Source organism: Micropterus dolomieu, linkage group LG12, assembly GCF_021292245.1.
Source record: "Micropterus dolomieu isolate WLL.071019.BEF.003 ecotype Adirondacks linkage group LG12, ASM2129224v1, whole genome shotgun sequence".
Classification (NCBI taxonomy): domain Eukaryota; kingdom Metazoa; phylum Chordata; class Actinopteri; order Centrarchiformes; family Centrarchidae; genus Micropterus; species Micropterus dolomieu.
Genome location: NC_060161.1, coordinates 16,363,545 through 16,382,719, shown reverse-complemented (window position 1 = coordinate 16,382,719; position 19,175 = coordinate 16,363,545). Strand labels below are relative to the sequence as shown.

Sequence of the window (19,175 nt, the reverse complement as noted above, 5' to 3'; positions counted from 1 at the left end):
GTGACGCCTGTTGATACATCAACCTACATATTAATGTATTGATTGCTCAAGCTTTAAGTTCCCCATGTCCTTTGTAAACACAAAACAGTTTTGACCATAACAAAGTAATTAATGATTCTTAGAGAGAGTAAATGTGAACTGTGGCTGATGTTGCCAGTGCCATAATCCTAACGATCAATGAAAGATAAAAGACATCTTACAATCATACTTTTACACATTTATTTTGATACTCAACTGATAAGATTTACAGTATATTTGGGAGTAACATTCAATATGCTTTAAACAAAATCATAGAAAAGAATCAGCATGTTGTAAAGCTTGCATATTTCATTGTGTTCTTTTTATTTGCAATACCATTCACTTAATGAGTAGATTTACTTTTAGACGTCTGAGTTTGTTAGGTTTTTCTAAAAAGAATTTGGCAAACACCCTTTTTTGAATGTCATGCTCTCACAAGCTGCAGTAACATTTTTTTTTTTTTTTAATAAGTGCAAAGATCAGTTCAGAGTCTTGTGTGACAAACAGTTAGTGGCATTGCAGTCCATGTTTTATGTACATTTTGTAGCTTGTAAGTCAACATTAAGTATTTTCAAAGAACAGAAAGACACACTGAAAAAGCCTCTCAACTTGAGTTGATGTATTTACATAAACATTTTGTTTCCTTCATTTTTGGACAAACAAGTCAAATGTATGTATTTGAGTCCACTGACTTCTGCTGTGTGGAGCCTGTTTTTAGTTATAGTCTAAAAAAAGTTCAATTACGCCAGTAGTCCAACGACTGTGGTTATTTTTTCAAACTTATAAGTAAGTTTAACTTCCCTGACATCACCTAAAAACAGGTATTTTCCACTACATTGATAAAAAGCGCTTCTATCTGCTTTGTCATTAACATGTCCTCTGAAGTAAAATATTATCTACTGGTAAATGGGGATTTCTCATTCATGTGTGTTTGTCTACAAAGGCATTAGCTATATCATCCAGACATGAAAACTTCACTCCCTAAAACAACAAACCACTTCTTCATTACTGTACGCAGTATAGTCTATAGCACCTACAGCAACACTTTTCACTTAACAACTACACTCCAAGAGCTAGGGTCTCAGCTAAGACGATTAAAGGTTTGTGCTTTCAAGACATTCCCTGTATGGAAAAAGCAAAGGGGTGTGATACTTTATCACGGCCAGAGGGAGGCACTGCGGGCCCATCAGAACAAGAACCCCAGTGCTGATAAGGCATCATACTGTACATTACCACAGGATAAGAGGACATGAGGTAAGTGGCAACCACACCTGTTACACCCTCTGTAGTAATATGATATTTCTCTCAGGTCCTGGTGTATATTTTGGGGGGTATAAAACCATTAGCGCAGGGGACATTAAACTGAAATGTGTACTTCCAAATAGATCAAATTATACTTTAAATCTTTCCACCCTCAGGAACGTCAGCTGGATATTTAGGAGAATTACCTGCTACCTTGTATAACTGTCCACCCACTTGACTCTCCCTCTCACTCTTGTGAAATGGTAGTATACCTCAAAGTCTGAGAGGCCATGAGAACAGATAATAGGACAGGGCCATTGAGAAATAGTCAAAACACCTTTTTAATTACAAGGATTCCAAACACTACTTGACCCAGCTCTTATCTGTGACAGAGAACTATGTAGGAATTGATATTTTGACAGTTCATCAAGTCTATTCTGGTCCTTTCTTTTCCCCTTCACAAATATATCTTTCTAGTGGAAGACATTCGATTGCAGGAGGGGCAATAAGGCACCACCCCTCACAAGCTCAAGTCAATGATGATGTGCTCAAAGATCTGTGTGTTTCCCTTGAAGCTAGAGGTGAAAACAAAGTCCCTGCGGTCAGTGGAAACCACAGTGAAGGAGCGCGGTGCCTGAATGTACACCTCCTTGAAGCGGTCAAAGAGTTTCTTTTCATCATCCCATAGGTAGATCTGCGAGAAGGTGTAGTCACTTCCCAGGGCCAGGTAGTAACGTTCTTTGAAGGAGAAAGGCTGGAGAATCATGGAGCCTCGTGAGGGCACGGCCTGGATCTCTGCAAACACTTTGGCACCCCAATGTAGAACTTTGGAGTCACCAATATAGCGTGTCATTGCCAGGTAGAGTTCCTCCTTGATCCGGAAGTGCTTTACAGCAACAACATCCTCCATGTTGGGGATCTCGCCCTGCAGGACAAACTTCTGGTTGCTCCGGTTCCACTGGTAGATGACGGGGACCTGTGAGCGGCTTGCCAAGATAAGGTGGGCCTTCCCATCCAAGTCCAAGAACTCTGCATCTGTGTCGCGGTACCACTCATGTAGCGACTGGTATGAATAAAAGCCCTTATCGTTCCACTTGTAGAGGGTTGACAGGCCCGCTTTCGAGCTGTCGGCTATCACAAAGAACCAATCTGAGCCAATCTTGAAAGCCTCAATGTCATTGGGCTTGGAGATCTTGGACACCTCAATGTCCTGGAACTTGCTGAACCTGCTTTGGTCTTCATCAAACTTGTAGATGTGGGAACCACCAAAGAGCTGAGCCACGATGACAAACACCTGGTCCTGGATGACAACTGACTTGCACCCCACAATGGACTGACCTTGGAGGCAGGGAAAAGGAAATAAACATGCCGATAACAAGGGGGTAAAACTCAAACAGGGTATGCGGAGACAGTTTGTTAAGGCATTGCCGTACCTGTGATGTTATCATAAGTCCTGAAGTTCATTTCTATGTGGTCCCATTGGAAAACCATACAGCTGTCTGAGCTGGGAGCAGCAATAGTCACATACACATCATTCTTATAGCTGAATGTGTCAACAGACAAAGACTCGGATGCCACGGACTGATGTAGGACGAAATCTGTGGAAAGGCAGATTCTGAATTGACATTTTCTACAAACACAATTCTAAAAGCAAAGCCACATAAAAAGGATGAACCAAGAACACTACACTTTTGCATTGTCTTTACATTTCTTCGGATAACCTGGCTGAGCTACCTAACACTGATGACAATTTGAATTGAGACAAGGCCAGCTGGCTCAGGTGTTTCTCACCCGTTGAGACGCATTCGTTGTGCAGGCTGGTCATATCATTGAGGCGCTTGTCCTTCATGTCCTCTGGCCCGGCACACACGACATCCGACACTGTGGCATTGGTGTTCTTCAGCCACGTCATCAGCCACTTGGCACGGCAGTCACACTCAAAGGCATTGCCTCGCAGGTCCCTGCAGGAGAGGAGTACTGTATGTCATTGCAGAGAAACAAAGTAGACTAGCTAGAATGTACCTTGGAAGATGAAGAAGATATTTCTTAACATAATGTGCCAACATAAGTTCTTGACACAGGTCATGAGGAACAAAACAGTGCCCTTTGCACTATTCTTCTATCACTTGTGCAACAAACTTACAGCTCTATAAGTGAGTCCAAGTCAATGAAGATGTCCCTGGGCAAGGCTTTAATGTTGTTGTTTGCCAAAGACCTAGAAACAATGGCAATAAATCAATACAGACACAGAATGGCATAATAATATCATATTTCCATTACAAGAAAATGCATTCACTTACAGTGGTCCACAATTTCTGAATATTAAAAATTACTTTAAGAAAATAAATATTAAAAAATAGAGGTTTTAACGGTCTTTGAGAAATTTTAAATGTTGGAACATACAAGTGAGTCAAGTCCCTGAGTCCTCTGAAGGCATATTTGGATGCAGTCTCTATTTTATTACTCTCAATGAACCTGTGGAAGATAACAAAAAAGCATTTTGGATTTAGTGATTTAGTGACACTTCCCTAACTTCCATACTGACTAAAAGTAATTGTGTATAAAAAAAACATTGTACTTTTTAATCAGTAATGTTTTTTTTCATGAATAATGTTGCATATAGCCAGAGTGATCATACATTGCCTGTTTCTGTCAACTGGAAGGGAAAGTCCCCCTCTGGTGAATTTCATGCAGTTTATAACAAAACTAATTGACTTTATACAATTATTTTTTAATACAAAATTGCAAAAACAGAAAAGAAACAGAAACTGTTCTATTGCAGTTTAACTGGTTCTATTTGGGGTTACGATGAGATTCAAATGTTTTGTTGATTTTGTAATTAACAAGGTTTTGGTCAGTATGTCCATATATTCTGGTGATTATTAGATTACATCTTTTTCATAAAGAAGTGTGTAAAATAGAAACTATAAGTATTTTCCAAAATGCCTGCAATGCCAACAACAATACTGATACAGATATGTAATACTTATTTTTGAAATTGGTTGTGTAGAAATGAGTAAAGAATCTGATCTGGTAAAAATATAACCACTAGAGGGTGTACAGTAGATACTTTCCTCCCTCGTTTACTTTGTAAGACCATTTTAACCACATAACCTCATGCCAATAACAACATTCCTAGAAGACTATTTAACTATGTTAGACAAGATGTGCTGTTGTATGCAGTTACAAACTGTTTATATAAATGTTGTACACATGCTGTGCAGCCAAAAAAAACATAGAAAAAAACCAATAGAAGAACTTACAGATACTCCAGATGTGGAAGTCCTGAGAATGCGTCATCCCTCACAGTTGTAAGAGAATTGGAATTCAAAAGTCTGTAATAAATAATAAAATACACATTCACACCAACATGATGTACTGTTTTATGCCTCTGTCTGAAAAACAATAAAAAAAAGAAAATTCTCAGATTGTGATTTAGCAATTAACTCAAGAAAGTCACCAAAATCGAGCCAAATGGTCTCAGTCCAATTCAATACCAACACATGGGAAATCAAGATTGGGACAAGTAATTATATTATCATGTTTTATGACCTCTATTGCCATTTCAGCAGACTGTGGTAGTGGACAATGTCAAGAAAAACAACTCTTACCAGACAAAATAAGGTATAACCCCTAAATCAAGATGCAACATATATAAAAGCAAATTAACTTCTAAAAATAGTCAATTCCAAGAGGAATGTTAAAAAAAAACCCAACTACACTAAGCTGTGACCGCAGTCGAACACTCACAATATCATCGTGTGTGTTAGGACAAGTAGGTTGATGGCCTCTGTGAAGTACACTGGTATGGGACAGCACTGACCAAATTTCCATTGTAAATGTCCAACGGTCCAACCCTTTTAAAACCTTGCTCATTGCTTTAACATGTGCAAAACATACCTAAAATCTGCTTCACTGTAGCCTATGTGTGTTAAAGTAATGCACAACAAAGTTAGTTGCTTGGCATAGGTGGGCCTCAATAGCATAAAAATCCTTAATTAATTAATTCTATTAATGCCATGGCTATTTTTTATAACCTACACTGTGTGTGTGTGTGTGTGTGTGTGTTCATAATTGCTGCAAGTCAGTCAATAGACTGTCAGCTCACTATTAACTATTAGGGTGTGCAGTCTGGTGCATTAGTGAGGTTAAACACTAACATTAAAGACAGGCTATACTTAAGTTTTTAAGTCACCAGTTTGAAATCAATCCTAAAAAGAGCCTTTGCTACAAGAAAAGGGCAAATCTTAAAATCGCATCAGAGGAAGGACACGCAGTTGAAGTACTCTTACAGTAACTGGAGAGATGGCATGTGAGCAAACATTGCCTCTTTGACCTCGGAGAAAGTCCCATTGATGATGCTCCTGGAAGGAAGAAGCAGAAACGATGAACAGAAAGCCACCAAGCAAGTACAAAGCTGAAAAGGTGGAGAGGGATCAGGACGGCGTTGCTTTGCAACATCAGCTCAGATGGTGTACATTATAAAATACAGCAAGGGACAACTGAAATGAAACTTCATATTCCTGTATTTCCGAACATTACACATGGGTTTCGTAAAAGATAATATATAGAGGCTACTCACAGAGAACTGATGTCGTTGGGGGTAATCCTTGGGACATAGGAGGACCCGACGCAAATGATAGACTCCCTGGAGCAGCTGCATGCTGAAGGACATCGGAAAACCTTCTTCAAATGACCCGGTTGAGACAGAAAACAGAGCGACAGAGAAAACAATGCCCATATCTTGAGAGTTGGCAGCATCTTTCTTGCCGGGCTTGCATGTGTGAGGTTTTCTTGGAGCACCGATCGAGGCAGATGGTAGCGCGCGTTTACACCCTGCACCATGAAATGCTGCACTGGCTCCCTGACATCAGCAAATCAGCTGCAGCTCCCCTCCGTCCACTTTAATTATTTATTATGCCAGAGCTCCAGTCGGATAGCTGTTGGTTAAAACCACCTTACGCACCATACATAGAGGGCTGCATCTGTGGCTGCCACAGATGATCTGGTAACGTTTCACACACACTTAATGTTGCTTTCAAAGAAGCAAACGCCTATTTCTGAATATATATTGCATTTATCAAAATGTAGTTTCATTATATTAGCAGATATAATGCGTGCTGTTAACCATGCGTTTATATATTTCCAAAATACATTTCGGATGACGTCAGTTATATACACGTGCACATTTGGTGGCAAATTGTGACATGATTAGACACATATCTCCGTTATTTCTGGCAGTGATTTACAATATATATATGTTGGAATGAAAGGCATCATATTTAAATGTCTTTATGAAGGCAAACTGACTGAAGTGATATAATGTTAAACAGGACAGTTTAACATATAGTAAGCTATACCGTACCCCTCCTCCATAAAGCGCTTTCAGAGGCGCATAGCTGCAGCACCACGGACAGCGCCTCTCTGGCGGTCCAAGCAGAGCTGCTCAGCCGTAGAACTATCTAACTAAATACAGAGATCCCAGTGGTTGCATATGCAGTCAAAGTATACACTACCTATGCAGTATTTCCATAGAGACACTTATCAATATAAGGTAGGGGGGGGGGGGGGGCGTATATATTAAACTGCTACAAGAGGAACTTCAGTGACAGATAGAAGTAAGAATCCTTCACTTTTACTCCTACTGGATATCCAAAGCATAAAAGATATTTATATAAGAGTTCTGGTGCTCTGTTAAACGACTCTAATGATAACTTATCTGAAGGATGTCTTTAATAAGGTAGTTTTAACCTGCTACAGTATTTGCATTTAGTTTCAATTAATGCATAAATAAATGAAGCCCACGTGGGATTTCAAGACACCACAAATTCAAATAAACCAGATCCAGAATACAACATATGCACTAAAACACCACCAAAAAAAAAAGAGAAGCCAATTCAGGTAATTGTCATAATGAACAGTCACACTTCATTGTCTTAAATAATCCATCTTGCCTTCTTTTCTAGGCTTGGGAGACAAAGTTAGCAAACGTACACTCATCAAAATTAAGCTATTTTTGATCATCTGTACACCAGATGATTTCAGGGCTTTGCACATTTCATGATGAAACATAACTTAAATCATTACATTATCATACAAAAGAAAATGTGAATCACTTCCTTTCCCAAATCACACAGTTCACATCTGTCCTCTATTTGCCAAATCTCAATACCGTTTCTTAACTGTGCACCTTGGGCCACATCTGTGCTGCCAGATAAAGCTGTAACATGGGCCCACATTGAATTTGATATGCATCTATGCCTTTGTTTGTAGGTTTTGACAAGATCACAAATAAAATAAAAAAATCACCAAACTTGCATACACTTCGTTTTTACTTAATGTTTTTTTGTTTTTTATTCATTGACATTTATCAAGAACAGAATCAACAAGAAAGAAGCTGCCACTGATTATGTTTCCATGCATCTTCATTGTCTGCATTTGTCACCACTCTCCAGTTTGGTTTTTATTTTAGTTTCAGACAACTGTCTCATGTTTCTTGGCTTTTTGTATTATACATTTGACATGTTAATTGCTACTGGAGATATAACGGATTTCACACAAATAAAATGAAAATTATAATAGCATGTTTTGCTGATACCATAAATAAAATAAAAATGACGGGCTCTAGACATCCTCCTACTTTGCTGTAAAGATAAATACGAGCCCAATACTAGAACACAGAAGCTGAAGAGGCTGGTTGGTCTCTATATACCAGCTGGAGCAAATATCCCTATGGTACCTGTCTGGTAATCCATGACCATGTTGGTAGCTTGTCGTCTCGGGGCCCTTTTGGTAACACCCTGTTAATCTATGGCCCTGTTTGTGCCACTCTGGCACTCCATCATCACTGAACTCTACCTGGCAGCTGCTGAGGGCCAGGAGCGAAGGGCCATTTGTCATCCAGCAGCATCCCTGGGGTACTTAAGACTCATGATTGAGTGTGTTGTGCAGATTCAGGAGGCATATTTTTAAGGGCAGTCTATTTTGGTGAGGAGGGATGAAGGTAAACAATCATTTGGGTTTAAGGGAAACAAGAGGCTCGCCTTTTTAAGATTGGGAAAACACTTCAATTGCTGATGAAAAACCTAATCCAACATAATGTGGCCTGTTCTCTCCATAATCTTTCCTGTTTTATACACCTGAATGGTTTGCAGTGCTTGACACAATCAAATCACACTGATAATAAAAAAGACTGATGCCTTGTGCAGGTTTCTCATTGGCAGCCCTTTTCTGATTTACACACTGCAGCAGACTTGATCAATAGAGGGGGTCCTTTAAAAAAAAAAGTGTGTCTGACTCTTGATCCCCCTAGCATCTCTGCAACGTCAGCAAAAATAATGGGGTAGTCTAGCAAACTGCTGACAGGGAATGGAGACAGAACTGAAAGACAAACCTTTGCTCAACAGTTCAGTTCATGTTAACCAAGAGCAGAGCTGCACACGCAGGATCAGGCAGTCAAAATCATCTACAGCTGATTATTTCTTAATTCTGCTTTTCAAAGTGCTGCACTGTACCAGCACCGTCACAGTGCAGTGTTATTCGTCTAAATTTTGTTAATGGTTCAGTACAGCCTGGGAACATTGAAAAAATAGTGCTGATCCAGCTCTCTTATCCGACTTCAGCCCCCTTTCAAAGGCCGCAGGGTGGATGGGTTCTGCTTCTGCTATTGCTACGCATGCTATCAGACCTGCCTTAGTAATTGCAGTAGAAAACTGACAGTACTGACTGTACATTGCTATACCCTAGGACACCTGGGCCCAGCACAGATGCAGCAATTATGAACAGCCGGTGATTCCAGTTCTGATCCTCGTACGGGTGTCTGAACACGGGAACATGCAGCAGCATTTACTTCATGTGCCCCAAGCTTTTCAAAGAGCGATCAACCTTGATCGAAATATAGATCAGTCATCCGTCAAAGAGGCTTTTGGAGGAGTCTTTTTTGTGCCTCAGGGCACTGCCTGCTCTGCTTTTTAATCAGCAGAGGGAATAAGACAAGACTCAAGAACCTTGCAAACATGGAGGAGACTTGTGTGGTTAAAGATCAATTCCCCTTGTGAAATTATGACTGAAATCCAAATTCGTCCTACGCCGTGTAACAGTAAAAAAAAAATAGTAGAACTGTTAGCTACTGCACTTATCTTTTAAATTGTTAATGTTACATACAGTACAGGTTAACATATCCTTTACTAAACACAGTGAGCGATCTTTGTTTGGTGCACTTCATTGATTATCTTCCTTGCAATCTGTTCCAGAGGCTGAAAGTCAATAAGCTAGTCCAACACACTGGGTGCAAATGGAGTTAATGGGTAATGGCATTTGTATCACATTACAACATACTGCAGAAGAATGTGGCACAATGTATTACATTATAATGCTTTATCGTTTCATATATCAATTAGTGGAAAATCCTAATGCATTTCCAAAATAGAATTATCGCAATGCTTTCAAACTGAAAGACTGGCTAATTAATAGAATATTTAATCTAATATGCCCTGCGGATGGCTTTAGATAAGAAAAATGTTACACAGGAAAGGCCATTGTAAATGGTAGATCCATAATCTATTTGTGGTGTTAAAAAATCCAATACAAAGTCAAGCAATTTCAACATATACAGACAACAATGCAACAGTCTCTTCAGACGCTTTGGCCTAACTTTAGATCAGTGGTGAACAATCAGCATGTGTCAGTATCTACTAATTAGCACTCCTTCACAGAGAGAAGGGAATGAAGCAGTGATGTCAGCTTGTGTCATTGTGGTTTGTAATGAACGCCTGCACACAGTCTCATCGCCACCTGCTGCTGCAGACTTCAAGTCAATGTCTGGATTGATAATCCATCAGCAAGTGCCATTCAAAACATACACAAATCAGGCATGAAGAGAGTGCAGGCAGCAGAGGGCTCAAACCAAGTAGAAATCATTTGTCTACTTTTCTTATTTCTGCTCAGTCATCCTTCAGTACTGTCCTCCTTGCACGGTGGAAGTACTGGGGAAGTACTTTTCGCCGCATTTCCCTCTTTCTTCAGGGCCTTCAGGCACTTGTCAAGCCGTTTGACGCACAGTGTCACATCTTCACGAGTGATACCCACAGCCGAGGCAGCGTTGAGGTAAGGACATGGGTACGCCTCGGAGTGCGACATAAAGCCACGGAACGTGTGTCTGCCTATGGTCTGCTCCTTGCCCAGCGGTATTACCCTAGAGAAATGTGTTTAAAACAACAGAGCAGTATTGATTATTTAATATACAGGGAAACAACTAGAATTTATTCTTTTTTTCCAACTGTGACCTAAAGCTTAAGCTATTCACTTGAAAAACAACTATTATTTAAACAGGATACCAGTAATCTGACTATTTGGATTATTTACAATAACATGGTAAAACTAACCATTAGCAAACAAACTCTAATTAGCAAGGTTTCATTTTTTTGTACTCAACATGAGTGCAGCAGCACAAAAAAGTTTTTGATTTTGTATAATATACTGATTCACTGTTCAGCCCTAGTGCTTGGCAGGGAGTGTTTAGTGGGGTTTGAGAGCTTTTTTGATGAAAACAGCTGCCAAAAACGACACTATGAGAGGTGAGAGTGAACTAAAAACAGAAAAGTTGTGGGCCATAAAACAGAAACATGCTACAAAGCATGCACAGAGAACTGAGGGTAACTGCAGTCGGGTGAAACTGTGGCTTCGTCACTACAAGCAACCCCTCCCTGTCACATACAAGTCATATGATCTATTGTTAATATTTATTTATTTTTTTTAATGGAGGTCATACTGGCCAGGTACATGTGACAGACTCATATTTGTGTCATTTGAGACCCAATATAGTTTTACCTTGTAAGTGGGCTGCTAGTGGTCGTCTCTGCAAAGTTAAAAGCTTCATTCAGAAAGGTAAATTCCTTTTTTTGATAAAAAAAAAAAAAACGAAAGACACGAGGCAGCTCTGTATTACCAACGCACTGCAACCTGAAAGTGTTTCAGACAGGTGGGTATTTGAAGCGACAAACTGCTTTTGAGCTGTAAAAAACACTGCAATACCGTAAACAATATGCATGCCTCTGAAATTTGGTTGTGTTTCACCACTGTCAGCACAGTTTAGACTCACTTTAATGTGAAATCAATTACTGGCTAGCTTTTAGGACTGTGCGTATGAGAGTGAAACCATTATGTTAGAGAAATGCATTGTAATAAGATGTAGATCTCCATTAATGCGTTTTGCTGGATAAGAGAATAGCTCATCGTTAATGTGAATGAAGCCAGCTCCCTCACACAGTATTCATGGGTAGAACTGAGGATACTTTATTTATTAAACATGTATCGTATAGTGCTATTAATGACAAAGATTCATATGTGTCATTGAAGCATAAATCTTAGAAGCATGTATTTAAGTATGCTACTGAGATACAAGGACAAAGATTTTTGAGTCAGCTCTGCACTCTGACTCCGGGAAAATGTTCACCGGACAGAAAATCAGTAGAGTGGGGAAGGAAGGCTATTTCTTTGATGCCTTTTTTAAAAATGCAATTGAGCCACGAGTGGGTTAAAATCTGAACAACAAATAACAAGCATGACAGGATGACCCAAATAAATCATTCATTCAAATATTTTAAATATTTAGATGTGCTCCTATGCTTGGTCAAAAACTATTGCAGGGGTAAAAAAATGGGAACAGCAAACAACTTGAAATGCTGCGTTTTGGCAGCCAAGAGTGACTGAGGCAGAAGGCAACAAAGCAAGAATTGACAAATCCTCCTCCCTACTGCTAAGAAACAACACTACCAGTGGGAGTGAGAACATGGCAGTCAAAGCTGCGTCACAGTTTGCGCCTGCTGTCCCTGTGGAAACGACATCGCTCTGCGGATCGTAATGGAAGCATCCTGTTAAATTAGGATGGCCGGTCTAATCATCTAAAGTAGTTTCTGCCCCGCCATATTCAGCAGATCCATCTGGCTGATTGCTTATTTCCACTGACCATTCTGTTTGGCAACGCACAGCGCATCACCTTATTTTTAAGGACAGACAAACCCTGCTTTGATGCCGACTCTCTCCCCAACGCACGCACACACACACACACACACACAAACATACACACACACCCCGCCACAACCTCTTGTTGTAGATCCCCTCCCCATGTTTCCATTTTCAGGCCAGAAGTTTTCATACCTGGCTCCTGACACTTGCCGGGTGAACAACATGGAGCCCAGCTGAGTCACTGCCTTGTCGCTATCGGCCTGGAGACCATCCAGGGACATGGCTGGAGGAGAGGTGCCACACCCAACACACAATGATTACATGAAATATTCAGGATTAAAAGACATGTATTAATACAGGGTCAGAAATGTAGCTTTCACAACTAAACCGCCGCCAAAATAAACCAAAATACACAGACACAGTGTGTAGACCTGCTGGTTACATTGAGCTTACCCAATGAAATGGGGTTATGTGGGGTGTGAAGCAATCTCTCTCCGTGTGCAGAGGCCAGACTCTTCAGCTCCTGAGCCAGGAACGAATAAATCTCCTGCAGGACATGCAGATACAGAGAAGAGATGCATGGAGAGACAGAACTGGAGGGAGCAGGGGCCACGCAAAAGAACTATAAATAGCAACACAATGCTTTTTTCCTCACTCCGCCGCAGCCTTATTTTAGCAGCAGCAGCCTTGCTTTTATTGCTAATCAAGCAAATCTACCCACAAGCAGGCAGGTCCATGTCCAAACCCCTTCCTTCGCCACCCTCCTCTCTTTCCACTGCCTGCCTGACAGTAAGCGTTTCCCTTCAAGCATCAGCAAGAGTAATGTGTCCACTTCCTCTCCATCTCTGGCCAGGATCTCTAGTCACGTCTTACATCCACCTCTGGGATCAATTAGAGAGGCAGGAGAGGAGGGAACGCATGCATTTATCCTGAGATTTTAACATCCACATGTTTAAAACACGCTGCCAAAGTGTGTTTAGCTCAGAGTCTCAAAGCAGTGTGTGGAAGACTGAATAAGGGAGATGGAGTTCTGTTGCTGCAGAAGCTGTACAACAAACAAATCGCAGTGTTTTTGTCGTTGGCTACCGGGGCCAGATTCTCCAGTGAAGCGTCGCAGATTAAAAAGGATCTGCTCTCTGCAACAGTGTGTGTGTGTTTGTGGTGTTTCGCCGTACTCTGCTGACTCATACGTTTCTAATTTAAAAGCATCAAGGAGGAAAATATTTTCTGTCATGAGTCAAACACAAATAGCCTTTCAATGATGTCAAGTGTCTCCAAGTGTCCCTTGTTCTCTAATAACAATGGGTGACTTCATCATCGCTGGAGAGGAGGGGCGGCAAGTGGAGGAGTGCGTGCATGGCAACGACTCTGCAGACAATAAGTGTGTGTGTGATGACCAAGTCCCATCCTTAACAAAAAAACAAACATCATCTGCTGGTTTCTTTTCCATATCTCGACATTTTCTAAAGTGAGAACACAAGGCTGTAAATTCATCTCAACAGATGAAATGTCTGAATTATTTAAAGCTTTTGAAGGGTGGGGGGTGAGGAAATCACTCAGTTCTGCAGACAATATGGAAAACTGGTCCTGTACATTAATTATGGATAATGTGGACCAAGAGAAATCAATAAGCCTTGATGGAGTTGGGTCATGCGAGAGGCCAGAGGAATTTCCTAGAGATACACTTCTTCTACGGAGTCGGTTTTATTCTAATGGAATTTGGGTATTGCATGCCATCCAGTAAGGTAATTTTTCAGTTTAGGTCTAGTGCATGCCAGAAAATTAGATATAGATGTAAATGAGGCATTTATTTCCGAATCTTCCCGAGGTCTGCGCGCCAACCGAACCAGATATAGTCCAGTACATTTAAGGTACAGCAATTCAGAGGTGAGAGAATGCTGCAGTGCCTACCATTTGAAGAGGGGGATGCTGCATTGTGAGCAACTCTGCTTTAAAGCAGGGAGCCACCGGGGGGGGGGACGTTTTCTGAAACTTCAGGATCAATTTTATCTCGCTGTAGCATACTCCTCCCTCTACAAAGCTCATTCCTCAGTCAGCCTGCAGGTAAGCAAAGAGCTATGCGCACACAGTCATAGCATGCGAAGCACTGCTATTCAATATAACTTATGTAAGCTGTGTTTTTTTTCCCCCATCTTCAGGGGAAAGATGTTGACACAGCACGCAGAGAAACATATTCAGGCCAACTACAATACAAGACCGTCATTGCTGCAGTGCGTTTTATACCAATATATTAAAATATTTAGCCATATAAAAAGGTGATGTGTGCAGGCTCTCACTTTTCTTTCTGACAGGAGTTTCTTGTAGCCACTGGCTCCCAGAGTGAGGAGGGTAATGAGGACATCAAGGGAAGGTGAGGCTGATGCTCGACCTAGACAAAGAAGGCCAAGAAGGGACTTTGCTAAAGCAGCTGTAGAAATTAGATATCCACTCCTCAGCTTAACTTTTTAACAACAATAAAAGGAGCATCAGTGGCTGGAAATGAGAAGCATTTCATGTTTGGCAGACCAGGTATCAGTTTTCTCGCACTGTTTGTAAATGACAAGAAAAAACGAAACTGAGCAGCCATGGGTGAGGGCTTGGGCTGGGGATCAGATCTCAGTACTGACCGAAATGTGTTTGAAACAATGAGTATCAAAAACTGTCAAGAATCAAAAACTGGCATTGAATGCTTGGTCAGATTCTTAGTTTTGCTTACGCATTATTTGATCACATAGTTTCTTTTTATAAAAGCAGACTTTAAAGAATCTCAGAGAGTTGGCTTATTTTTTTAAAAACATTTCATATTCCTAAAAATAAAGATCCTTCTAATATCAACACCAAAACTCCTGTATCATAGTGGCGCAGGTAAATTTCAAATCAATACCCATCCCTAAGGATGGCCTACTCTCGCTCAGTATCAGTTTTCCTTTTTTTCCTTTAAGTATCATTCATGCTTTTTCATCACCTAATTCTCATGAATTGACTTCATTCATATGTCTTTACTGGGTTCATATCCCCAAACTCAACATATAGAGAAAGTTCTAGCAATAAAATTGCAAAAGAACAATAAAAGTTTTGTAAAAATAAAGAAGGTGTGTCCTCAATAAGGTAAAGCCCAGTAAATATTTACATGAATACATCAGGTAAAACAGGACTTATAAATTTGTACTTACACTTACATACCATTTTATCATGATTTCACTTTACAAATCTTAGCCAGTGTTAGTGTTGGTACTCACCTGGGTACATCTTGCTAATCTCTTGTATGAAGGACTCGTCAAAACCTGCGATTATTGCGCCACCTACTGGAACCATAAAGTTCTTGTCCAAGCTCTGCACAAAGGCGTCTATTCTTCCAACTCGAGCTCCCTGATGAAAGACATATTAAAGAAAGGACATGTAATTACTGTACAATTAAAGACAAGCTCGAGTAGTCTACTACTTCTTAAATGCAAATGACACAGATTGGGGAAGAGTGCTACCAACCTGCTGTATAAGATGCATGCATTTGGACGACTGGACTCCATATGCATTGTTAACTATGTGTGGAATGTTATATTTGGCGCACACAGCAGACAGCTCCTCAAGCCTACGAGCAAAGATAACAAAAGTACATTTAGAAACGTTAAAAATTCTACCTTTGATTAAATAACTGATGACAGACTTCATGTGATCCGATTCCTTGTAAATCAACTACCAAGGAATCTATAAAAGCCTAAGGTGGAAACTGAAAACATTTGACCTGTCTGGTACCCGCGGGGCAAAGCAGGATGTTGTTGAGTGAACACACAGGATGTTTTCGTCCCCGAGCTCCTTGATCTTGCGTTCAACTGCTTCCAAGTCTGTCCGCAACTCATCACCCTCAAGAACATTCTCCACCACCACTGGTTCAAAGCCTAATAAAACAATCCGATATGAGCAAGAAACCACAGAAGCACTCGGGTTTCAATGAGGAAGAAGCTCACGTCTAGCCAGCACAGGGGTGAAAATGCGAACATAAAGTGCAAAGACCAACAAAGACATACGTGCCACTGTTTCTGAATTTTGGTGTATCAAACATTTGTGAATGGTGTCCTGGGATGCAAGAGTGACAGCACATCGCACACTGGGGTCATTATCACCTGCTGTGATCATGGCTTTGAAACAGGACTTCTGGTCGATGCGAGGCCAAATGATGTAGCGAGCCGTGGGTCTCCGGTGACGAAGAGTCAGGAAGCACAGAGTCAAGCTCATTCCTGTTGCCATGGGAACTACAAAGCAGCTCGCCACACTCCGGGCACCTGTCAGCCAGAAGAAACAAAGAATGCTTTTAGTTCAAATAAAGACCTGAATTAAAGGGGCACACATCCTGTACAGTTTACTCGTCACCTGGTCTAATAGGAACTGTTTTGGGTCCTCTGTGTTTTTTTCAAATGACCTTGATGATGTCATCAGAGTTATGGCAGCTTGGACTTAGGAATTAAAACGTAAAACGCAAATTCTATGTTACAAATTGGAGGTGTGGGGTTTGAAAGAACAGAGCATTTAGGAGGCAGGGATGGTCTAATGAAAGATGCAACTGAGCTGCATTATGGGAAATGTACTGTAAGATCCTGCATCTTTGGAGCCCCACCCATACTAGCATCTTAAAGTCAGGATATCTCGGCCTCTGCTGCATCTATTTTCATCTCTCTTGTGATCCCCCCAGCTTTATGGAGCTGTACTATTAAATTAGTTAAGTGGCTCTTTAACATTAATTTCTAGGTGAAGTACATCTTTCTGCAACTGCTCAATGGTTTAAAAGTAACAAAAATTACAACATTATTTGGGACAAATATTGTTTGTTCTTGCAAAGTATACAACACCCTTAGTTTGAATGATAAGAAATACATACCTGAGAGCTTTAAGATGTCCAACACAACTGAATTGGTCAGCTTGTTAAGCAGACTGGATCCTGCAGCTTTGGGCTGAACAGCAGCAATGTCACCTGACCGACCTATGCCATGGATCAACCTACATAAAAACAGCTGAGTGTCACCACAGGAACTGTTTAACAACTTTCTAAACTTTGTGAAAAGTCCAAATCGGATTTCACTGTTCACTAGTAAAGATTTCTATGTACCTCTGAATATACTTCATATGAATCACAAACTAATAAGCACTGAATTTTTCTATTAAGATATATATTTTATTGAGGAAAAGGGACTGAAAAAGGATTTCTTAATTTTACTCAAGCATATTTGTAGAAAAAACCTTTTATCATAATAGTTTTGAATGTTCTACCTCCGATTTGTGAAGTGATCCACTGTTCGGCATCAAGTGTTTGTTCTGACCATGAAGAAAAGTTTAAACTCACAATTAACCATCTGGTTTCTACAACTTTCACTCAAGAGCAGAAATCAGCCTTTAAACTTGAAAGAAACAATGATTTAACATTTATTGTGATAATTATCGTTATCAAATGATAAGAAATGTCTTATCGTGCCAATCTTTTTGGCCACATCGTCAAGCCCTACGATAAAGTATATAACCCGACTGATACTACAATTAGGCTGATTCCATCAGGAAGATTTCCATTTTTAAAATTGGACACAACATTATGCAGAGCGACTCCATTCAAACATTATAGTGTTGATGCCAAACTCTAACCTGTAATGCCGTCTTGCCACGAGGCTGGATGCCACCCGGCCTTCCCTCTCTCCTACACCACAGTTGCCGAGGAAGTTATTGCTGTCCATCACAGCCAGCTCATTCAGGAGGAGCTCTATGGTGCTCTCATGCCATCCCTCGTCTGGACACTTTCCCTGCAACATACACAATGGGGAAAAGTGGGCGAATCTGCAGTGACCGCAGTGACCTTGAGGACAACATGAAGGCAGCTGTGGATGTTACCTGCTCCAGTAAGTGCCTGATGAGCTGCTCATGGCTACGACGCGCCTGGCTCCCCTGTCGAATGTAGGAAGGCGACACTATCTTCTCACTCAGGCTGAAGTTTTCACTGTTCATCTCTGTCAAACAAACAGCTTCATGTTAACATTAGCTGACACTTCTCATATGGGAAGATTCAGTTAAGTTTAAGTTCATTAGTGCAATCTATGTCTGCAGAGAATAGGCAGGCTAAAAGAAAAGTATTATAACAAATAGTTTGTCTGTTTGAACATTTAATAGTGTTCCAACAGAATCCCTCTTTATCTGACCACTGTTTGATAACTTTTGAGTTTGTATTGCTGACCTACATGCCATTGGGCAAAATTTTTTGAAGATGTCTGTCTCATAGTAATGTAGCTAAATTTAAGGATGCAATTCCATCAGCTCTAACTTCATTATCAGTTATTATTCATTATTGATGGCATCGCCTTGGCCTCCAGCACCACTGTGAGGAATCTTTGGAGTTATCTTTGATCAGGACATGTTGTTTAAGTCTCACATTAAGCAAATCTGAAGGACCGCCTTTTTTCACCTACGTAATATTGCGAAAATCAGGAATATCCTGTCTAAAAAGGATGCAGAAAAACTAGTCCATGCATTTGTTACTTCTTGGCTGGATTACCGCAATTCTTTATTATCAGGCTGCTTGAAAAAGTCTGTTAAGACTCTTCAGCTGATCCAGAATGCTGCAGCACGTGTTCTGACAGGAACCAGGAAAAGAGATCATATTTCTCCTGTCTTAACTTCTTTGCATTGGCTTCCAGTAAAATCCAGAATAGAATTTAAAATCATTCTTCTTACCTACAAAGCTCTTAATGGTCAGGCACCATCTTATCTTAAAGAGCTCATAGTACCTTACTACCCCACCAGAGCACTGCGCTCCCAGAATGCAGGGTTACTTGTGGTTCCTAGAGTCTCCAAAAGTAGACTAGGAGCCAGAGCGTTCAGCTATCAAGCTCCTCTCCTGTGGAACCAGGTTCCAGTTTGGGTTCAGGAGGCAGACACCATCTCCACATTTAAGAGTAGGCTTAAGGCTTTCCTCT

The 19,175-nt window shown here is 40.6% G+C and overlaps 2 protein-coding genes across 4 annotated transcripts in view; both read right to left on the bottom strand.

Moving 5' to 3' along the window:
- Positions 1 to 1,780: 1,780 nt before the first annotated feature.
- Positions 1,781 to 6,105, bottom strand: lgi2a (leucine-rich repeat LGI family, member 2a). Its single transcript, XM_046065122.1, has 8 exons — positions 5,843 to 6,105; positions 5,553 to 5,624; positions 4,524 to 4,595; positions 3,664 to 3,735; positions 3,404 to 3,475; positions 3,052 to 3,221; positions 2,694 to 2,858; positions 1,781 to 2,598 (listed from the first exon to the last, which is right to left on the bottom strand). The coding sequence occupies exons 1-8, from the start codon at positions 6,103 to 6,105 to the stop codon at positions 1,781 to 1,783; spliced, it is 1,704 nt and encodes a 567-aa protein (XP_045921078.1).
- Positions 6,106 to 9,381: 3,276 nt separating this feature from the next.
- sepsecs (Sep (O-phosphoserine) tRNA:Sec (selenocysteine) tRNA synthase) overlaps positions 9,382 to 19,175 on the bottom strand; it is a 13,028-nt gene continuing 3,234 nt past the window's right edge. For all 3 annotated transcript variants that reach the window (XM_046065321.1, XM_046065323.1, XM_046065322.1), the window contains exons 2-12: positions 18,097 to 18,212; positions 17,854 to 18,008; positions 17,099 to 17,217; positions 16,347 to 16,505; positions 15,968 to 16,121; positions 15,712 to 15,814; positions 15,465 to 15,594; positions 14,523 to 14,614; positions 12,679 to 12,772; positions 12,418 to 12,508; positions 9,382 to 10,453 (exon numbers count right to left, since the gene is read on the bottom strand). In XM_046065321.1, coding sequence (XP_045921277.1) covers positions 10,207 to 10,453; positions 12,418 to 12,508; positions 12,679 to 12,772; positions 14,523 to 14,614; positions 15,465 to 15,594; positions 15,712 to 15,814; positions 15,968 to 16,121; positions 16,347 to 16,505; positions 17,099 to 17,217; positions 17,854 to 18,008; positions 18,097 to 18,210 — 1,458 coding nt within the window. In that variant the 5' untranslated portion in view covers positions 18,211 to 18,212 and the 3' untranslated portion in view covers positions 9,382 to 10,206. The remainder of the gene's footprint in view (positions 10,454 to 12,417; positions 12,509 to 12,678; positions 12,773 to 14,522; positions 14,615 to 15,464; positions 15,595 to 15,711; positions 15,815 to 15,967; positions 16,122 to 16,346; positions 16,506 to 17,098; positions 17,218 to 17,853; positions 18,009 to 18,096; positions 18,213 to 19,175) is intronic.